We start from the raw sequence: 16372 nt of genomic DNA on the forward strand, positions 1-16372 counted from the left end.
GGTTGAAATTTTAGGCCCTTTTCAAAACAAAATAAAACAACAACAAAAAACCAAACTGCTTGACACAACATTGTAAAATGACTATTACTCAATAAAAAAAAGTTAAAAACAAAAACAAACAAGCAAACAAACAAAAAACCCAAACTGCTAGAAACAAGTAGGTTATAATAACAACAACAACAACAAAAAACTGGCTGAAAGATTTACTGGGAGGAAAGATCATACTTTTCTATTAAAAATCAAAAAAGGAAGGAAGGGCAGTCTTGTGCTCTCATAAGAATGTCCATTTACAAGCATAATTCTTGTAATAATCCTTTAAGGCAGCTGAGAAAATACCATTATCCCATTTCAAGGATGGAGAAGCTGAGGCCCTGGATATGACGTGTCTTGCCCAAGGTCAGGGCTGACTTGAAGGGAGTCTGCTCTGCCCACCCCCATCCCCCCGCCTCTCAGCTCAGCTTGGCCCTTCTCTGGTGTTTCTGGTTCTGCCCTCCCGACCTGGGGGCCCCTGAGTGTGGACTGAGCAGCAGCGGCTGAGCCCAGAGTGGCCTGTGACAGCCTCCCTCCCTCCTCAGATCCGCTCCGTGATCAGGAGGAGCCGGGAGACGGGCCACGCGCACCCCATGTCCCGGGAGCCCTCCCCTCGCCGCCGGCTGGACCCCGCCGCCCTGAGCAGGACCCCGTCCCAGGAGCGGCTCATCGCAGAGCTGCAGGGCCGGCTGGGCATCCAGCCGGAGGCGGAGGCGGATGTGGGGGACTCGGGGACCTCTGCCGAGGACTGGCTGGCTGAGGGCATCATCATCACCGTGCAGCCGCGTGGGAGGCGGGCTGGGGGGCAACTGGTAGAGAAGGTAGCCGGCCCAGAGCTGGGCCAGCGAGGTTCTCTTGTTCTTCCTTGGCCCTGGCTGGAGGGGAGGTTTGGCGCGTGGGGGGTCCTGCATCCTGTGACCTTGTGAGGCTGGCCTCACTCTTGGTGCCAGAGTGGGAAGGCCCTGGGGAGCCGGGGGACGTCCCCTCTCATGTCCCTGCTTGTTGAGCTGGTGTTTCCTCTGTTGTCTTCATCTCTCTCCCTCCTTTCTTCCTCTCAGGTTGTCTTCCCTCCCAGCTCTCCCATTCCCCTGAGAAGAACCTTGTCTGTTCTGCCTTCTCCTTCTCCTACCGGCCCTTTGCTTCACCATCGCAAAGACGCCTCTGCCAGGAGCTCTTCTCCCCCGCCCAGCCTGCCCGCCTCCTCCACCCTGGGGCCCTCAGCTCTCCCCCGCGGCTCCCCCGGGGTCCGGAGTGCTGGGGCAGGGCCTCGGGAGGATGATGCGCAGGACCCCACCCCTCCCACTCCTGCACCCCACTCTGTGAGGTCCGTGGGCTGCCAGACCGACGAGGACCCGCTCTTCCCCTCAATGCAGGCAGGCCTCGGGGCCCTGGCACCGGCCCTCCCTGTCCCTGTCCTTATGCCTGAGCTGTGTCCTCACTCTGTGTGCACGTGTGCGCACACACACGTGCACACACACGCGCCACACACACACACCACACACACACTCTGTTCCTCCATCCACAAGCCCTTGCCTGGTACCACAGCCTTTCCTTAGACCTGGCCTTAACTTGATGTCCCTGGTCCCACCCTGGAGATGTCAGTTGCCTTCTTTCTTCCCAGTGGGGCTTCCCCTCAGCCCTGCCCCAGGCTCTGAGCAAGCCGTTCCCAGAAGGGAAACCAAAACGTGCTCCCCGCCCCCGGCCCCCGGTGCAGTACCTGCAGGTTCTCCTTGCTCTCCGGCCCCAGTCATCTCCCCTCCCTAAGTCCCATGCCTCTCTCTCCCTCTTCATCTGTCCCTGGGCCTCTCTCTCCTGGTTGGTTTTCTCTAGACTTTTCCTCCTGATTTTGGTCTTGCCAGTGGAGGGAGAAAAATCCATCCTTTATCTCATCCTAAATTCCTTTTTTTAAAATGGTTTAGTGACAAGTTCTCATATTCTTTTTTCCTTAATTAAAAAAAAAGAAATTCTTATTCTTGTTTCCTCCCCCATCTAAGATCCAGAGCCTGGAGCAAAGAGTGGATGGAGAGCTGTGCTGGGCGGCTGGCTGGCCTCCAAACGGCAGGCAGAGCAGCCCGGAAGGGCAGGACAAGGGAGGGGTCAGTGCCGAGGCTGGGGCTTAGGGTCCTGCTAGCCGTGTGTTCCGGGGCTCTGTCAGGCCTGCAGGGTGCTTTGATCAGCCCATCTCTCCGGGAGGGAGAAAAGCCCCTGGTGCTGGGAGACCCCCTCCCCCTGGATGTCCTGACCAGCCCTCTCTCCCTGCCTCCACAGTTCATGGCCCAGGGGAAGACGGGGAGCAGCTCTCCCCCAGGGGGGCCCCCAAAGCCCGGGAGCCAGCTCGACAGCATGCTGGGGAGCCTGCAGTCTGACCTGAACAAACTGGGAGTCGCCACAGTTGCCAAGGGAGTCTGCGGGGCCTGCAAGAAACCCATTGCGGGGCAGGTGATGATGAGGGTTGGGGTTGGGCAGGGAGGGAGCGGCAGAGGGGCACAGGACCGTTGCTCCTCTGGGGCAGGTGCTCCATGGCAGGCCCAGGTCCTGAACCACATCCCGCCTCCCTCCTCAGGTCGTGACTGCCATGGGGAAAACGTGGCACCCAGAGCACTTCGTCTGCACCCACTGCCAGGAGGAGATCGGGTCCCGGAACTTCTTCGAGCGGGATGGCCAGCCCTACTGTGAAAAGGACTATCACAACCTCTTCTCTCCGCGCTGCTACTACTGCAATGGGCCCATCCTGGATGTGAGTTCCCAGGTGCAGGGGGTGCCGTCTGAGGCTCAGAGAGGTCGCGTGACATGCTGGATCCCACACAGCTACGAAACCCGGCTTCATACTCAGGCCTGATCCCCGGCCCGTCCTAAGGCACATAAAGCAGCGTCACCTCCCACCCACCTCCCATCTCAGATTCCCTTCTGCCAGAACTCCAAGAGATGAGGAGCCCTGCCCAGATAAACAGAATGGAGTGCCGGCTCCCTCGCTCTCCTGCTGTGTGGTGTTAAGGGAGTGTCTAGCCTCTCTGAGACTAAGTTTCTTCACTTATAATATGGGAGTCATAGTAGAACCTGTGATCTCAATTGCACATGTGAGGATTAAAGGAGACAGAGTGTGTCTGGCACGTCACATCCTTCAGTCAGTCGGAATTCTCAGTGATACTCAGAGCACAATGTGGAGAGGTCCCCATCTTGGGGTGTTTTGCTCTTTGGGAGTGGGGGTGGGAAGGCCAGCCTTGCCTGTAGGTCTCAGCTGTGGGATGTCCACGGGGCAGCAGCTCAGCGCTGATCCCACCCTTTGCTCTCACAGAAAGTGGTGACAGCCCTTGACCGGACGTGGCACCCCGAGCACTTCTTCTGTGCCCAGTGTGGAGCCTTCTTCGGGCCTGAAGGTACTCGCTATCCCTGGGAGCATCAGGGAGATGGGGACAGGGGTGGAGGTTGGAGTCAGGGTGGCCTCACCTTGCAGGCCCTCACTCCCCCTCGCTCCTCAGGGTTCCACGAGAAGGACGGCAAGGCCTACTGCCGCAAGGATTACTTTGACATGTTCGCGCCCAAGTGTGGCGGCTGCGCCCGGGCCATCCTGGAGAACTACATCTCGGCCCTCAACACCCTCTGGCATCCTGAGTGCTTCGTGTGCCGGGTAAGGGGCCCCCCACGCCCTCCTCTGGAGGGGGCCAGGAGCGGGCAGGAGGGAGAGGAGGGCCTAGCTTGCTGTGCTTTCTGGATCCGACTCGGGGGCCCCATTTGGGGTTATTAAGGGGGTGGGAAGGCAGGGGGTCCACTTCCTCAAGTCCTGTGTGGGCTCATACTGGGGCTGCAAGAAACCAAGAGCAGGTAGTACAGTGCAGCCGCCCCGAGACGGGTCGTGTTCGGGAGAAGGGAGTTTGAGGGTGAAGTGAGGCAACGCGAGCATTTAGCAGCTCAGCGGGAATAGGCACTGGTTACCAGGCTGCATTCTGGCAGGTAATGGCCCACAGATGTTATTAAAGATCCAGCAAGGATCCTCTGATCCAATGAGTTTGGGAAACAGTGTTCATTGCAAAACTTCTCAGAGCCGTGTTTTTTTTTAAGTGGATGTACTGGGGCTTGAACCCAGGACCTTGTGCATGCTAAGCCTGCACTCTACCACTGAACTATACCCTCCCCTCCTTCCTCAGAGCCTGTTATACCTAAGAGTGCATGGAGATCTCCAAATGGGAATGTAGGATGCAGAGTTTGACTGAGGAACCCTTTTTTTAGCACAGGTTTAGGGTTTCTGGGCACACCATTACAGCCATCTGCTGAAGTGCTCAGGAGTCCTACCTGTGTTTGAATCCAGGCCGTGCAAGTTAGCAGTGGCGAGTCAGGATCATTCCTGGGAGAACTCAGTAAGCGCTGGGCATAGCGCTTGGCGCGTGGGGAATGCTTAGCGAGTGGGAGTCGTTTCAAGTGGGATGACCCTGGCTGTCTCCTGCCCATGACCCGGAGCTGCCCCAGCCCGAGCCCCCTGCCCCCCAATCCCACCCGTCTTCTGCCTCCAGGAGTGCTTCACGCCTTTCGTCAACGGCAGCTTCTTCGAGCACGACGGGCAGCCCTACTGCGAGGTGCACTACCACGAGCGGCGGGGCTCGCTGTGCTCCGGCTGCCAGAAGCCCATCACAGGCCGCTGCATCACCGCCATGGCCAAGAAGTTCCACCCGGAGCACTTCGTCTGTGCCTTCTGCCTCAAGCAGCTCAATAAGGGCACCTTCAAGGAGCAGAACGACAAGCCTTACTGTCAGAACTGCTTCCTCAAGCTCTTCTGCTAGGCGCCCCCCTCCCTTCCTCTGCCCTGCCCTGCCCTCCCCGGCCCAGCCTCCCAACTGCTACTGGGACCCAGAGGCCCGGGGGTGGAGGGGCAAATGCGACCGAAACTGGAACCACATCCTTGGCTGGTGCAGGATGGCACGAGGACCCTGAGGGGTCCTGCCTGTTTTTCTCACCCGCTGCCAGAGCCTCTGGGCCTCCCTCCTCCTCCTGCAGCTCTCCCCAGGCTGCCAGCTCTTCACCCTCCCTAGAGGCAGAGGCTGGAGGGCCCCACCCCACCCTGCGTGTGTCCCCACCAACCCACCTGGCCAGGCCAGCACCCCACACTGGAGCCATCCCTTCCTCATGTTTCGGCAGTGAAGCCAGCAGGGAGGGCAGGCAGGGTCAGATGGGGGCCCCTTTTCATCCGTATCCTCCCCTCTCAACCTAATTCTCCTTGTTCTGAGAATACTGGGGGACTAAGCTCCCTCCAAACAATGCCAGCATCCATCCATCCATCCATCCATCCATCCAAGGGTGGGAGGGCCCAGGGGCCACGGAGGGTACCTTGTGCTCCTGCCCTTCCAGCCTCTCCAGGCCTGGGCGACTGCCCCCACCCCCCATACCTGCTCTGGTTCTACTGAGAAAGGCCTCTCTCCAGCAATAATGTTTTATAGTCACTCCCTCCGTCCCCGGGGACGGCGTGCGGCGGGGCCTTTCACCCAGTGCCTGGACACTGTACCGACTTTGATAGATTTCTACACTGAGGTTTGAATTCATATCGTCTGTGTTGCTTTTACTTCTCTCTACAGAAATGATTTTGAAGATTTTAAAGACGTTCCCTTTTGTACTCTTCCCCAGTGTGCACCGCCACTGGTCCTGTGGGTGATGGTGGCTGTGGTATATGGGGTTTGCCTTGTACTGAGGGCTTGGGGCGGGGAAGCAATTTGTATTTTATTTTTTCTTAGCACGAGCAGGTGAACTGGGAGCAGTTCTGTGACTCCCCTTCCTTAACTTCACAGCTCACCAGGACTGTTTTTATAAACTGCTGTATTCCGGGAAAAAAAAAACCCTTCCTTACTGCCCAGGCCAGCAAACTCTTCACTGAAACTGGCCTTAAGGGTGTCTTGCCCTTTGGGGCCCAAAATTCTGAACCTCATCCATCTTGTTCCTGAGAGAGGAGAAGGGGGAAGTATACTTTCGGGGCACTGCTTCCCAAGTAAGCCATTAGGAGTGTCCACTCCCTTGTGAACTTTCTGGCAACAAAGAGAATATTCTCAGCCTCCTCACTGCTTCTCTGGAGCTCTTTCTTCTGCCTTCTCAGGAAGCTGGTATCTGATTTTGACCATTAGCCTTGTTGATTCCACTGGGTGCATCATGTCCCCAAATTTCCTGCCCTCCCTGGAGACTGGAGGCCTGGGGGAAAGAGCCCAGGTTGTTGCAAGGGGGCCTGATAGGACTCTGGGCAGAGAGACAGGATCCTGCTGAGACAGCAGGAAAGCCCCAGAGTGCTCTCCCCCGAGGATGAAACAGGCAGGGCTCGGGTTCCAGATACAGCAGAGGCTGAGTGTGCTGTGGTCCCGAAGAGGGTCCCTCCTTGGTGCGGGCTGGGGAGCAGCCAGGGTCTGGGAAGGTCAGCCAGCACCCCACCCCCCCCCAGGTCTGATGTCTCCACTTCCACCCACAGGCCTTACCGCTCTGTTTACAGTGACCCGCCCCAGACCCCTCCCCTAGGGGGCGTGGGGTTTCAGAGGTCCACCCTCTGGGTCAGTGGTTATTTGATGATTTGATTTTTTTTCTTTTTTTTTTTTTCCTCTTTAAACTTATAACCTGGCTTTCCCCCCATTTCAATTCCTGTGATTTATGCCAATAAAGTTTGCCATTATTTTCACCTGTGCTAGTAGTGCCTTTTCTTTCTGGTCTAAGATAACAGCTTAGTTCTAGAAGAGAGACTAAACCCTCCCCAGACTCACAAGGACCACAGTTTGAGGGTAAATCATTGAAGTTCTCTTACTTGAAGCAAGAAGCCCTGGGAATGGGATCCCTGCCCCACAGGGATGTCTGTGGTCACAGGTCCTCCTGGCTCCCTGTGTGGGTCAGGCCCGGCCCTTTGCACTTTCCCGTGGGTGTGCTGAGTGCATCCTCATAGGGACCTGTGGATGGCCTTACGCTCACCGATGGGGCAAATTTCAAAAAGGAAGCTGATGCGCACAAGGCAATCCTCTGAGTGAGCGCAGAGACAGGATGTGAACACAGGGCTTGTCTCTTCCTGTGTTCCTAGGTTGACCAGACACTACCACTGCCACGTGTGCACCACACCTTGGACGTAGAACCTTCCCAGTTCAAGGTGGTTGTCCTTACAGTTGAGGATGAGTCTCAGCTGCCCCCTGGTGTTCATGTCCATATTTGCATGCTTCCTCACTCTTGTCAGCCAGAACTCCAGTCCTGGGCCCTCAAGAACTTCATGGACAGCTTTGTAGCTTCAGTTTCCCTGTTACTGGGATGATCCTCCAAAGGCTGCATGTTGACTTTTAAGTCTAAACCCTGACCGTATCCCAGTGAGCTCAGAAGTGAAAATTAGCTTCACCCCCTCATCCAGAGATAATTTTTCCAGCCATGTTGATTTATTTATATAAATGAATGTGGTACATTTGTCTTTTTGTTTTTAGCTCAACTGCACTTTGTGAATATTCTCCCATGTCAATAAATATAGACCTGCAGCATTTTCTACTGGCTTCATGGTATTCCATTATATTGATGTACTACAATTACAGACAATATTTATATCATCAGAGCCAGGATGTCCTTGGGAAGTTACTACATGAGTATGTACATACTCAGAAAAGTGCATTTGGCGGGAGACATCGTCAGGGTTTAGAAGGGACTGTATAGCAGAGTGATGCCCGTGGGCTTTGAACCTGCTCCTAGATTTCAGTTCTGAAGCTATCACTTACTGGCTGAGAGACTCACGTGAATTATTTAACCTCTGTGAAATTTTTTTTATCGATGAAACCAAAATACTAATACTGTACCTCCTCAGGGGATTGTTGTAAAGATTAACAGCGGTAATGTGCACAAAGTACTTAGCACAATGCTGAGCATGCAGTAACAGACTGTCACTAAAAAGAGATCTTAGCAGTAATGGACTCCAGCAGGTCTCTAAACAGGCTCATCACTGGAGGCACTAGAAGGCTTGAAAGCACAATGCTGAGATTTCTAACTTGGTCAAGCGAAAAGGGTGGAGATAGGGAGAAACCCCCATTCTGCCCTAGAATCTAAGCTCATTCATTAAAACCTTATTTACTGATAGAGCACAGTTGTCTGAGTGTTGAAAAAAGGTATATAAAATAAGCTGACATCTAGTGATCCCAGGAACTGTGTTGTCTTAGCACATTTCTCATGTAATCCTCATAACTTGAGAATGTGAATACTATTATCTGCACTTTACAGATAAGGAAAGGGAAACAGAGGGTCAGCAGGGTGAAATCATTTCCTAAGATGACAGATATGGCAAGGGGCAGAACAAGAACATGGATCCAGGTTCTCTGACTGCAAACCCTGCATCTATTCATTCAGTAAATATTTATTATATGCCTACAATGTGTCAGGCACAAGGCAAAAAATTCTGCAGAGAGAGATAATGCAACATATTACACAGTGTGTAATAAGGTGTAAGTGCTACGGAAAAGACAGAACAGTAAGGGGGGAAGTGGAGTGGTTTTGGGGGTAATTTTGAATGGGGCAAGCAGGGTAGGCTTCGAGCAGGTGATATTTGAGTCAAGACTTGATGGAATTGTGGATATCGGCAAAAAGCCTTCCGAAAAGAGGGAGTAGCTAGTACAAGAGCCCTCAAGGGGAGCATCATCTGGCTGGAAGGGAATGGGCAGGCAAATAAGAGATGAGATTATAGGGGTGAAAGTGGGGGGCAGATCATGGAAAGCCTTGTAGGCAGTTTAAGTTTTAGGCTTTTTATTTGGAGGGAAATGGGGAGCCTTTCAAGAATTCTGAGCAGATGAGGAAATGATCCGACTTAGGTTTTAAAGGATGCCTTTGTTTCCATAGGGGAAAGAACAAAACTGTATAGGAGACCAGAAGACCATTCTGTTTCTAAAACATGTGTAATTACTTCTTAGCTCCAAGTAACTCTCTTTAGTTTGCGACTTGGCCAGGTGACAGATGGAAACCTGGCCTCAGCTTGCCAACTCTAGCTCCTACACGAGGGCAGCTCCGGCCCAGCAGAGGGAGGCAGCTCTAAAAAAGCCGCCTCCAACACACAGCAGCGCCTTCCTTAACTAGCTTGTTTAAAGGCAGTTTCCTGTTGGTTGGAGTGGCAGCGATACCATCCAATGGCTGTCAGTATCAGTTCGGCTTCTTCAGACAGACGTTGGCGTCAGCCAGTAGGCGAGGGCGCTTTCCGCGGCTTCTGATTGGTCGCTTCGTTCGCATATAAAAGATGCTCGTTGCCCGGCGGGCCTTCTCTCGCCAGGCGTCCTCGTGTGAGGTTCGTTTGTCCGGTTTGGTCTCACCAGGGACTGGCGGCGGGAAGGATGGGGATCTCCGGGGGTTCTTTAGGGGGCTCTCTGGGACCTCAGGGTCCTGGCCTGCTCCGCCTGGGGACCCGGTGGCGGTGCCGGCGGCAGCTGCAGTCTGGGGCCCAGCCGGCGGGCGCCGATACGTGGCCTGCTCCCGTGGGCCTTGGGTTTGGAGCCCGCCGTGCCGTGGGGACGGGTGTCAGGGTGTCTTGAGCTCCCTCTCTCTCCTCAGTGACATCGTCTTTAAACCCTGCGTGGCAATCCCTGACGCACCGCCGTGATGCCCAGGGAAGACAGGGCGACCTGGAAGTCCAACTACTTCCTAAAGATCATCGTAAGTGCGCGGTGGGTCCCGGCCACCTTCCACCACCGCCTCGGCCCTGGGCACTAATAGGGACAAGCTTGCCATGTGCTGAGTGCTTGATCGCTACCAAATTAGGCTGTTTTAGGCAAATCTCATTTAATCTACACAACTTCCCGAGATCTGCGCCCTTCCCCCTCCCTTTGTTGCAAATAATCAGGCTCAGGTAGGTTCAGTGGTTCCTAAGATGACAGCATTCACAGCTAAGATGACAGCATTCACAGCCAAGTCTATCGGCTTCCAAATAACCCTCATCGTGCTTTTAGTCCTCTGCCTCCGTCTTTGGGAAGGTCTGAGGCAAGGAGTGATTCATTATAAAGACACGAGTTGTTTGCATATTTAGGTTTTATCAGTCAAGAAACTAAACTTTCAGTGAATGTTTTATTTTGGATGGCCCTGAAGTGGGTCTTCTCTGCCCGGAATAGCAGACCATTAAGTCATGCTGCTCTTCAGTCTTAAGCTGTGTGGTGGAGCTTAGTCCACTATATTCTTCCTCATTTATCTTGGTTTTCAGATACACAGACTTAATATACCTGAAACCTAGATTCTACAAGCATCGTTTTCTCTTATTTTAATGTTGTATTTTGACCTGCTGTAAATCTAGCTTTACTTGAGGTAGTTTTGTTTTTCCTGTTAACGTGGTCATTTTAGGGAATCAAAAACGTGCCTCATAATTGGGAAAAGTTAAAATGAAAGTTACATCTGAATTTTTGGGATTAAATGGAGAAACTTAATTTTCACCATTCATACTCAGAAAGCAATTCTTTGACAAATCTGGCGCTGTGACACCTCAGGGATTGTTCTAATCTCTGAGTCATTTCAAAAAGCACAGAGGAAAGGGAGTGAGGTGGAAATTGTGGAATTTGGTGTCTCGATCTTTTTCTTCTTTCCTCCTGTGAAACATTGTTTCTGGCTTGTTTGTGAAGCAACTCCTGGATGATTACCCAAAATGCTTCATTGTGGGAGCAGACAACGTGGGCTCCAAGCAGATGCAGCAGATCCGCATGTCCCTCCGCGGGAAGGCTGTGGTGCTGATGGGCAAGAACACAATGATGCGCAAGGCCATCCGAGGGCACCTGGAAAACAACCCAGCTCTGGAGAAGTCAGTTCATCCTCCTGGACATCTTTGTCCGCTCTTCTCAGTGTCCCTGTCCCTTTTCCTGGAGAGGAGTGGTGCTGAAAGGTGACCATCTCCCCGTACACTTCTCTCTGCAGACTGTTGCCACACATCCGGGGGAACGTGGGCTTTGTGTTCACCAAGGAGGACCTCACTGAGATCAGGGACATGCTGCTGGCCAATAAGGTAAGGGGAGAATCAGGTTGACCGAGAGATCTTATAATTAATTTTGGCTCCTTAAAAGCAAAGCTTACCCTTCTCAGGTTGTCTCTGGAGAAAAGACTTCTCATGGTTTCTTTATTTTGTTCAGGTGCCAGCTGCCGCCCGTGCCGGTGCCATAGCCCCGTGTGAGGTCACCGTGCCCGCCCAGAACACTGGTCTCGGGCCCGAGAAGACCTCCTTCTTCCAGGCTTTGGGCATCACCACCAAAATCTCCAGGGGCACCATTGAAATCCTGGTGAGTAGACCTGTCTTAACCAGAGGCGGCCAGGTGAGGGGTGGAGGCTTCGCTGCCGTGGACCTGCTGGATGTCCTGGTATTAACTGACAACTGCCTTGTTTTTCAGAGTGATGTGCAACTGATTAAGACTGGAGACAAAGTGGGAGCCAGCGAAGCCACATTGCTGAACATGCTGAACATCTCCCCATTTTCCTTTGGGCTGATCATCCAGCAGGTGTTTGACAATGGCAGCATCTACAACCCCGAAGTGCTTGACATCACAGAGGAGACTCTGCATTCTCGTTTCCTGGAGGTACATGGCTGCCTATTCCAGGCCCTCCTTACGTGGATAGTTGAGAGCATGTCTAGCTTCAGACTGAATTTTGCCCATGCATCTGACTAGCAGTGTAGTAACTAAGGACAGTTTAATCTATTTCAGTTTTCTTATCGGTAAAATGGCAGAAACAATATAAGACTGTTGAAAGATTTAATGAATTAATGGGTGAAAAGCCTTAGGACAGAGCTGGGCACATAGTAAGGGCTATTATTCCAGGGCCTACAATAAAACGTGAGGTTTTGAATGTGTCAATGAGTCGAAGGAGAAAGGAAAATGAGGATAGTTAATACATAAATGTTGCCAAATATCCTATCTTGGGAGGATGGACTCTTTCCCAGGAACTAGAAAACCTTCTAATTAACAAAAAGGTAATAGAAGATATAAATCCATTTTTCTTAGACAAATGAAGGATTGCAATTGTATATACTCTTAACTCCAGTTACTTTTTGGAAATCTTACTAGTGGATGAAATTTATATCTGGAATTAATTTAATGTTTTTCTCTCTTGGAATGCAGTAGTTACGTTTATTTTCACAAAACGGTGGCTTTTGAAGTGAATGCCAACCATTATGGTATAGGGAATGCACATGTTAAGAGTAAGGATAAAAAGGACTTACAAATTACTGTCTCTTTTCCTGCCAGAAGCATTTGGTGTGAATTGAAGTGTCCTGTGTGACTAAGATGCTAACCTAGGAAGTCTTGCATGCTGCTGAGCTTTGCTTGGACTTCATTGTCTCTAAGACAATGTGATATTTGTCACCTAAAATGTGATATTCCCCCCCTCCTTCCACAGGGTGTTCGCAATGTTGCCAGCGTGTGTCTGCAGATTGGTTACCCAACTGTGGCGTCCGTGCCCCATTCTATCATCAATGGGTACAAGCGGGTCCTGGCTTTGTCTGTGGAGACTGATTACACCTTCCCACTTGCTGAAAAGGTAAAAAGAATCCACCAGAACTATAGCAGACCTGATAGTTGGCAGGAGGATAAATAGCAGCCTGCTGAGTTAGTGCTTTTTAACGTAGCAGATATTTTTAGGAATATAGTTGTCCCTTGCTACCCACGAGGGATTGCTTCCAGGGTCACACAACCCCCCCCATACCAAAGTCAGGGCTCAAGTAAGTCTAAACAATACTTAATGTAAATACTATGTAAATAGTTGTAAAAACAATGTAAGTGCTATGTGGAGGAGGAGTGATAGTATTATTGAACATGTTTTATTGTCTAAAATATGTTTGCCCTTTAATTTTATAATCAGCAAGACATTTGCATTAGGGGAAAAAAACAATGCAGATGCTATGTAAATAGCTGCACTTGTGCAGCAAATTCAAGCTTTGCTTTTTGGAACTTTGTGGAATTTTTCTCTTTTTTTCCGAATTTCCATCCCCAGTTGGTTGAATCTGCAAATGTGGAACCCACGGATGCAGAGGGCAACTGTATACTTAAGAGGTTGGGTGTAGTGGGCAGAGGGGGTGTGTCTTGGACTTAAGAAATTACAGGAGACCTAAAGAGGGGGGGTTAGTTAATGGGTAAGAGCTGGGCCTAAGCTCACCAGGCCACACCTAAGCTGTCCTGCCCGGTCACTTCCATGGAAGTTGGCTGTTAAAACTAAGAGTTCCACAAAGGCTGAAGGGTTGTGGGTCATAGGGGTTATAGAAAGTTATTTTGACCATGAACTTTCCCCCTTGCTTCAGGTCAAGGCCTTCTTGGCTGATCCATCTGCATTTGTGGCTGCTGCCCCCGTGGCTGCCGCCACCACTGCTGCTCCTGCCGCCGCCGCCGCCGCAGCCCCAGCCAAGGTTGAAGCAAAGGAAGAGTCAGAGGAGTCGGACGAGGATATGGGATTTGGTCTCTTTGACTAATCACCAAAAGCGGCCAAAACGGCCAGCTTTATTTGTGAAACAAGGAAATAAAGGCTTAATTTCTCTCAAAAATCTCTGGGCCCTTCGTTTTGTGCATTTTGAGGTTCATGGTACTATATGCTAGAAGCTAAGGCCATGGTAAAATCAGGCCTTTGCTTGGAGTTGGCATTTGGGTGTCCTCTATCTACTTTTATACTTTTTCTAGACCCAGCTTTAACTGTATTTTTATTAAACTAGAATTGTTGCCGTGATCATCAGGCCACTAGCCTGGGTCCCTCCAAGATACTGAGTAGGCTTAGTGTCAGCTGAGATAAACACTTGATGAATGCTGTAAGGGTTTTTCAAGCTGGGTAATGATCCAATTCGTAAGTAGGTGGTGACACTTAAGGAGATAAAACGGGTGACACTTATGGATGCTGAACGGGTAGGTGGTGTGGATTTTATATTTCACTTACCAGGACTGGGTCATGATGTACATGTACTTGTAGCTAGGTCTCAAACGTTTGAAAGCCATTGTTATGGGGTCAACAACTGAGCTCTGCAGGCCGTATTCTTCAAACCTTAAGAGAGTTGGCAAGTCTGCACACAAAATTCTAACACCTGAACCATGAAGCCAACTCCCTTGGCCTCCCACCCCGCGGCCTTGGCTCAAATAGCTGTCCCTGGGCAGGCTCCTTCAGTTCCAGAATCCTCCCTTGACTGCCAAGTCTACCCTGCTTTAAAATCCTCATTGTCCACCGCTGGGGTACAAACTAACAGGGTAAGACACTGCCTCCCTTTTACCGAGTTCAGTTCCTGCCATCTAGGAAGCTCTAGGAAACATCTAAGGCCACTTCTCTAAAATGAGCTTCGCTCAGGAGGGGACCACAAGGCGCGGGGGGTGGGGGGTCTGGGCTGGACCTGCGCACCCGTGGTTCTGAGCTGCGGGGAGATCTCACCGCACTGCAAACCCTCAGGGACCCTTATCTCCCACGAGGCCAGGCTAAGAAGGGCACTGGGGCCCCGGGGTCGAGGGCTGGGCTCTGGGGAGGGGGCCGTGCCAGTCCCCGGCGCAGACCCAGGCACTGGGTCCGGCTGCTCGCCTCGGAGCCTGGGCTGCCGCGGCCGCCGTCCCGCCCGGGGGCGCCAGGCCCCAGGCCCCAGCAGGCTCCGGGGCACAGCAGGCTCCAGGCCTCGCCCTGCCGCGTGGGCCCGCGCTCTGACCCGGAAGCGCTCCGGAAGCGGTTCCGGAGTCAGCGCCGGCAGGATGGCGGCCGACACGCAGGTGAGGAGAGCGGCTGCGAGGCCAATACGGCCAGCGACTGGGCGCGGAGCGCGGCTGTCGGGCAGGGCCGTTCGTGCCGTTGGCTTAGGGGACCCGGGGGTGGCGGCTGCGGAGGGAGCGGCCCGGGAACCGCTTCGGGCCGGTCCCTTACGGGCGCGAGTCCGGGCCGGCCCCCGGCCCCGGGCGGCGCAGACCGACCGCGGGCTGGAGGAGTCAGGGATTCTGGCCTCGGCCCTGGCAGCTGGACCCCGGCGGACCCTCCCCGGTCGTGGAGTTGCAGAAGTTCCCTTTTCAGTCTCTGCTGCATTTCTCCGAAGCTCTCTGTCTGTGAGCTCGGGCCAACGCCAACTCTTACTTAATCTTTATATTCAACAAATTATTTCTCGAGCACCTACTATGTGCAGGGACTTAGAGCATATAGACTTTGGAGTCATACACATCGGAGTTTGAGCCCCAATTTGTCAATTTATATAAGGCGCTGGGCAAGTTTAACCCCGCCAAGTCTCGGTCTTTTTATCCATAAAATGGGGCTAAACTAATACTTGTGTAGCGTTGTTGTAAGGAGTCCATGTACGTTGATGGTTGTTATTAGGCCCAGCGTTAGATAAAAGAACTGTCGCAATCCAGGAAGAGTCCTCTGTCACCCCGAGTATTATCACCTGTGACCTCATAGTTCAGGGAAGGACTTAGGAAAACCCTTTTCCTCCACGTAGCTTTGTTTGGAGCTGTGAGTGTTTTCGGGTGAAAAGACATCATAGGAAAAAGAAATGGGTCTTTAAAGGACAGCTTGGCTCACTTGGGTATTCAGAGTGAGGAGATTAATTGATTTTAACATGGAGCCCCTGAGGCCAGAGAATGACCCCTTAACCTGAGCATTCCAAAGATGTGTATCTCGAGTTTCCTGTGCAAGGGATGGGGCTGGTAATTTGTTCCAGGTTTGTTACAGTGAATCCTGGAAAGAAGAGCTTAATCTGTTGGGTATTTTGAAAGGAACTGGGAGAATACATGCTGAATGTGTAACATTAAAACTCAGATGCAGAAAACCCCCACCAAAACAACAAAAGTCTCTTTAGAAACATTAAAAAAAAGACAAGAAGAAAATAAAAACAAATAAAAAAGAAAAAAACTCTAGAGCTGTGTTGTTTAGTATGGTAGCCACTTAATTAATAGCTAAGTGGCTATTTGAGTTAGTTACAACTAAATAAAATTAAAAATTCAGTTATTCAGCTGTACTAGCCACATATCAGTACACGAGTAGCCGTATGTGGCTAGTGACTACTGCATTGTAAAGTGCAGAAGAACATTTTCATTGTCACAGAAGGTTCTACTGGACAGTGCTACTCTAGAGACACTTGTGAAATTTAAAGCTGTTTGCATCTGATGTCACCAACAAATGACTTCTTGGAAAGATCTTAGTGTGCTCTTCCTCAGTTTTGTTCTGACAGCATCCCCATTGGGTAACATTCATTTTCTGATTAAGAAAAAAAGAAGTGCCTTGAACCTGAAAAGCTCTTTCATCTTTTGGAGAGGAACTATAGCCAGGAATTTAATATTGTCATGAAAAGACAGTTCTGTGGGAATTCTGGGTAGAGGTTGGATTATATATATGCATCTATCTTTGCTATCTCCTCAGGCCTCACTAAAACTAGTAAAGGGTTTGAAGAAAATAATCTCACAAGAAT

At 51.4% G+C, this 16372-nt stretch overlaps 3 protein-coding genes across 10 annotated transcripts in view; all 3 read left to right on the forward strand.

Moving 5' to 3' along the window:
- Positions 1-6673, forward strand: part of PXN (paxillin) — a 42359-nt gene extending 35686 nt beyond the window's left edge. For 3 of the 7 annotated variants that reach the window (XM_074356609.1, XM_074356610.1, XM_074356613.1), the window contains 8 exons: positions 576-851; positions 1089-1403; positions 2025-2126; positions 2299-2469; positions 2594-2767; positions 3326-3407; positions 3510-3658; positions 4539-6673. In XM_074356609.1, coding sequence (XP_074212710.1) covers positions 576-851; positions 1089-1403; positions 2025-2126; positions 2299-2469; positions 2594-2767; positions 3326-3407; positions 3510-3658; positions 4539-4805 — 1536 coding nt within the window. In that variant the 3' untranslated portion in view covers positions 4806-6673. The other 4 variants (XM_074356611.1, XM_074356612.1, XM_074356614.1 and 1 more) reach the window with 4 other exon arrangements.
- A 2555-nt stretch (positions 6674-9228) lies between these two features.
- Positions 9229-13498, forward strand: RPLP0 (ribosomal protein lateral stalk subunit P0). The gene is made up of 8 exons (XM_010969576.3): positions 9229-9283; positions 9547-9648; positions 10602-10777; positions 10891-10978; positions 11103-11249; positions 11358-11543; positions 12361-12501; positions 13259-13498. The coding sequence occupies exons 2-8, from the start codon at positions 9595-9597 to the stop codon at positions 13424-13426; spliced, it is 960 nt and encodes a 319-aa protein (XP_010967878.2). The 5' UTR covers positions 9229-9283; positions 9547-9594; the 3' UTR covers positions 13427-13498.
- A 1153-nt stretch (positions 13499-14651) lies between these two features.
- Positions 14652-16372, forward strand: part of GCN1 (GCN1 activator of EIF2AK4) — a 52543-nt gene continuing 50822 nt past the window's right edge. For both annotated transcript variants that reach the window (XM_074356228.1, XM_074356229.1), the window contains exon 1: positions 14652-14690. In XM_074356228.1, the coding sequence (XP_074212329.1) occupies positions 14673-14690 (18 nt within the window). In that variant the 5' untranslated portion in view covers positions 14652-14672. The remainder of the gene's footprint in view (positions 14691-16372) is intronic.

The sequence above is a fragment of the Camelus bactrianus genome, chromosome 32 (genome assembly GCF_048773025.1).
Source record: "Camelus bactrianus isolate YW-2024 breed Bactrian camel chromosome 32, ASM4877302v1, whole genome shotgun sequence".
NCBI lineage: Eukaryota > Metazoa > Chordata > Mammalia > Artiodactyla > Camelidae > Camelus > Camelus bactrianus.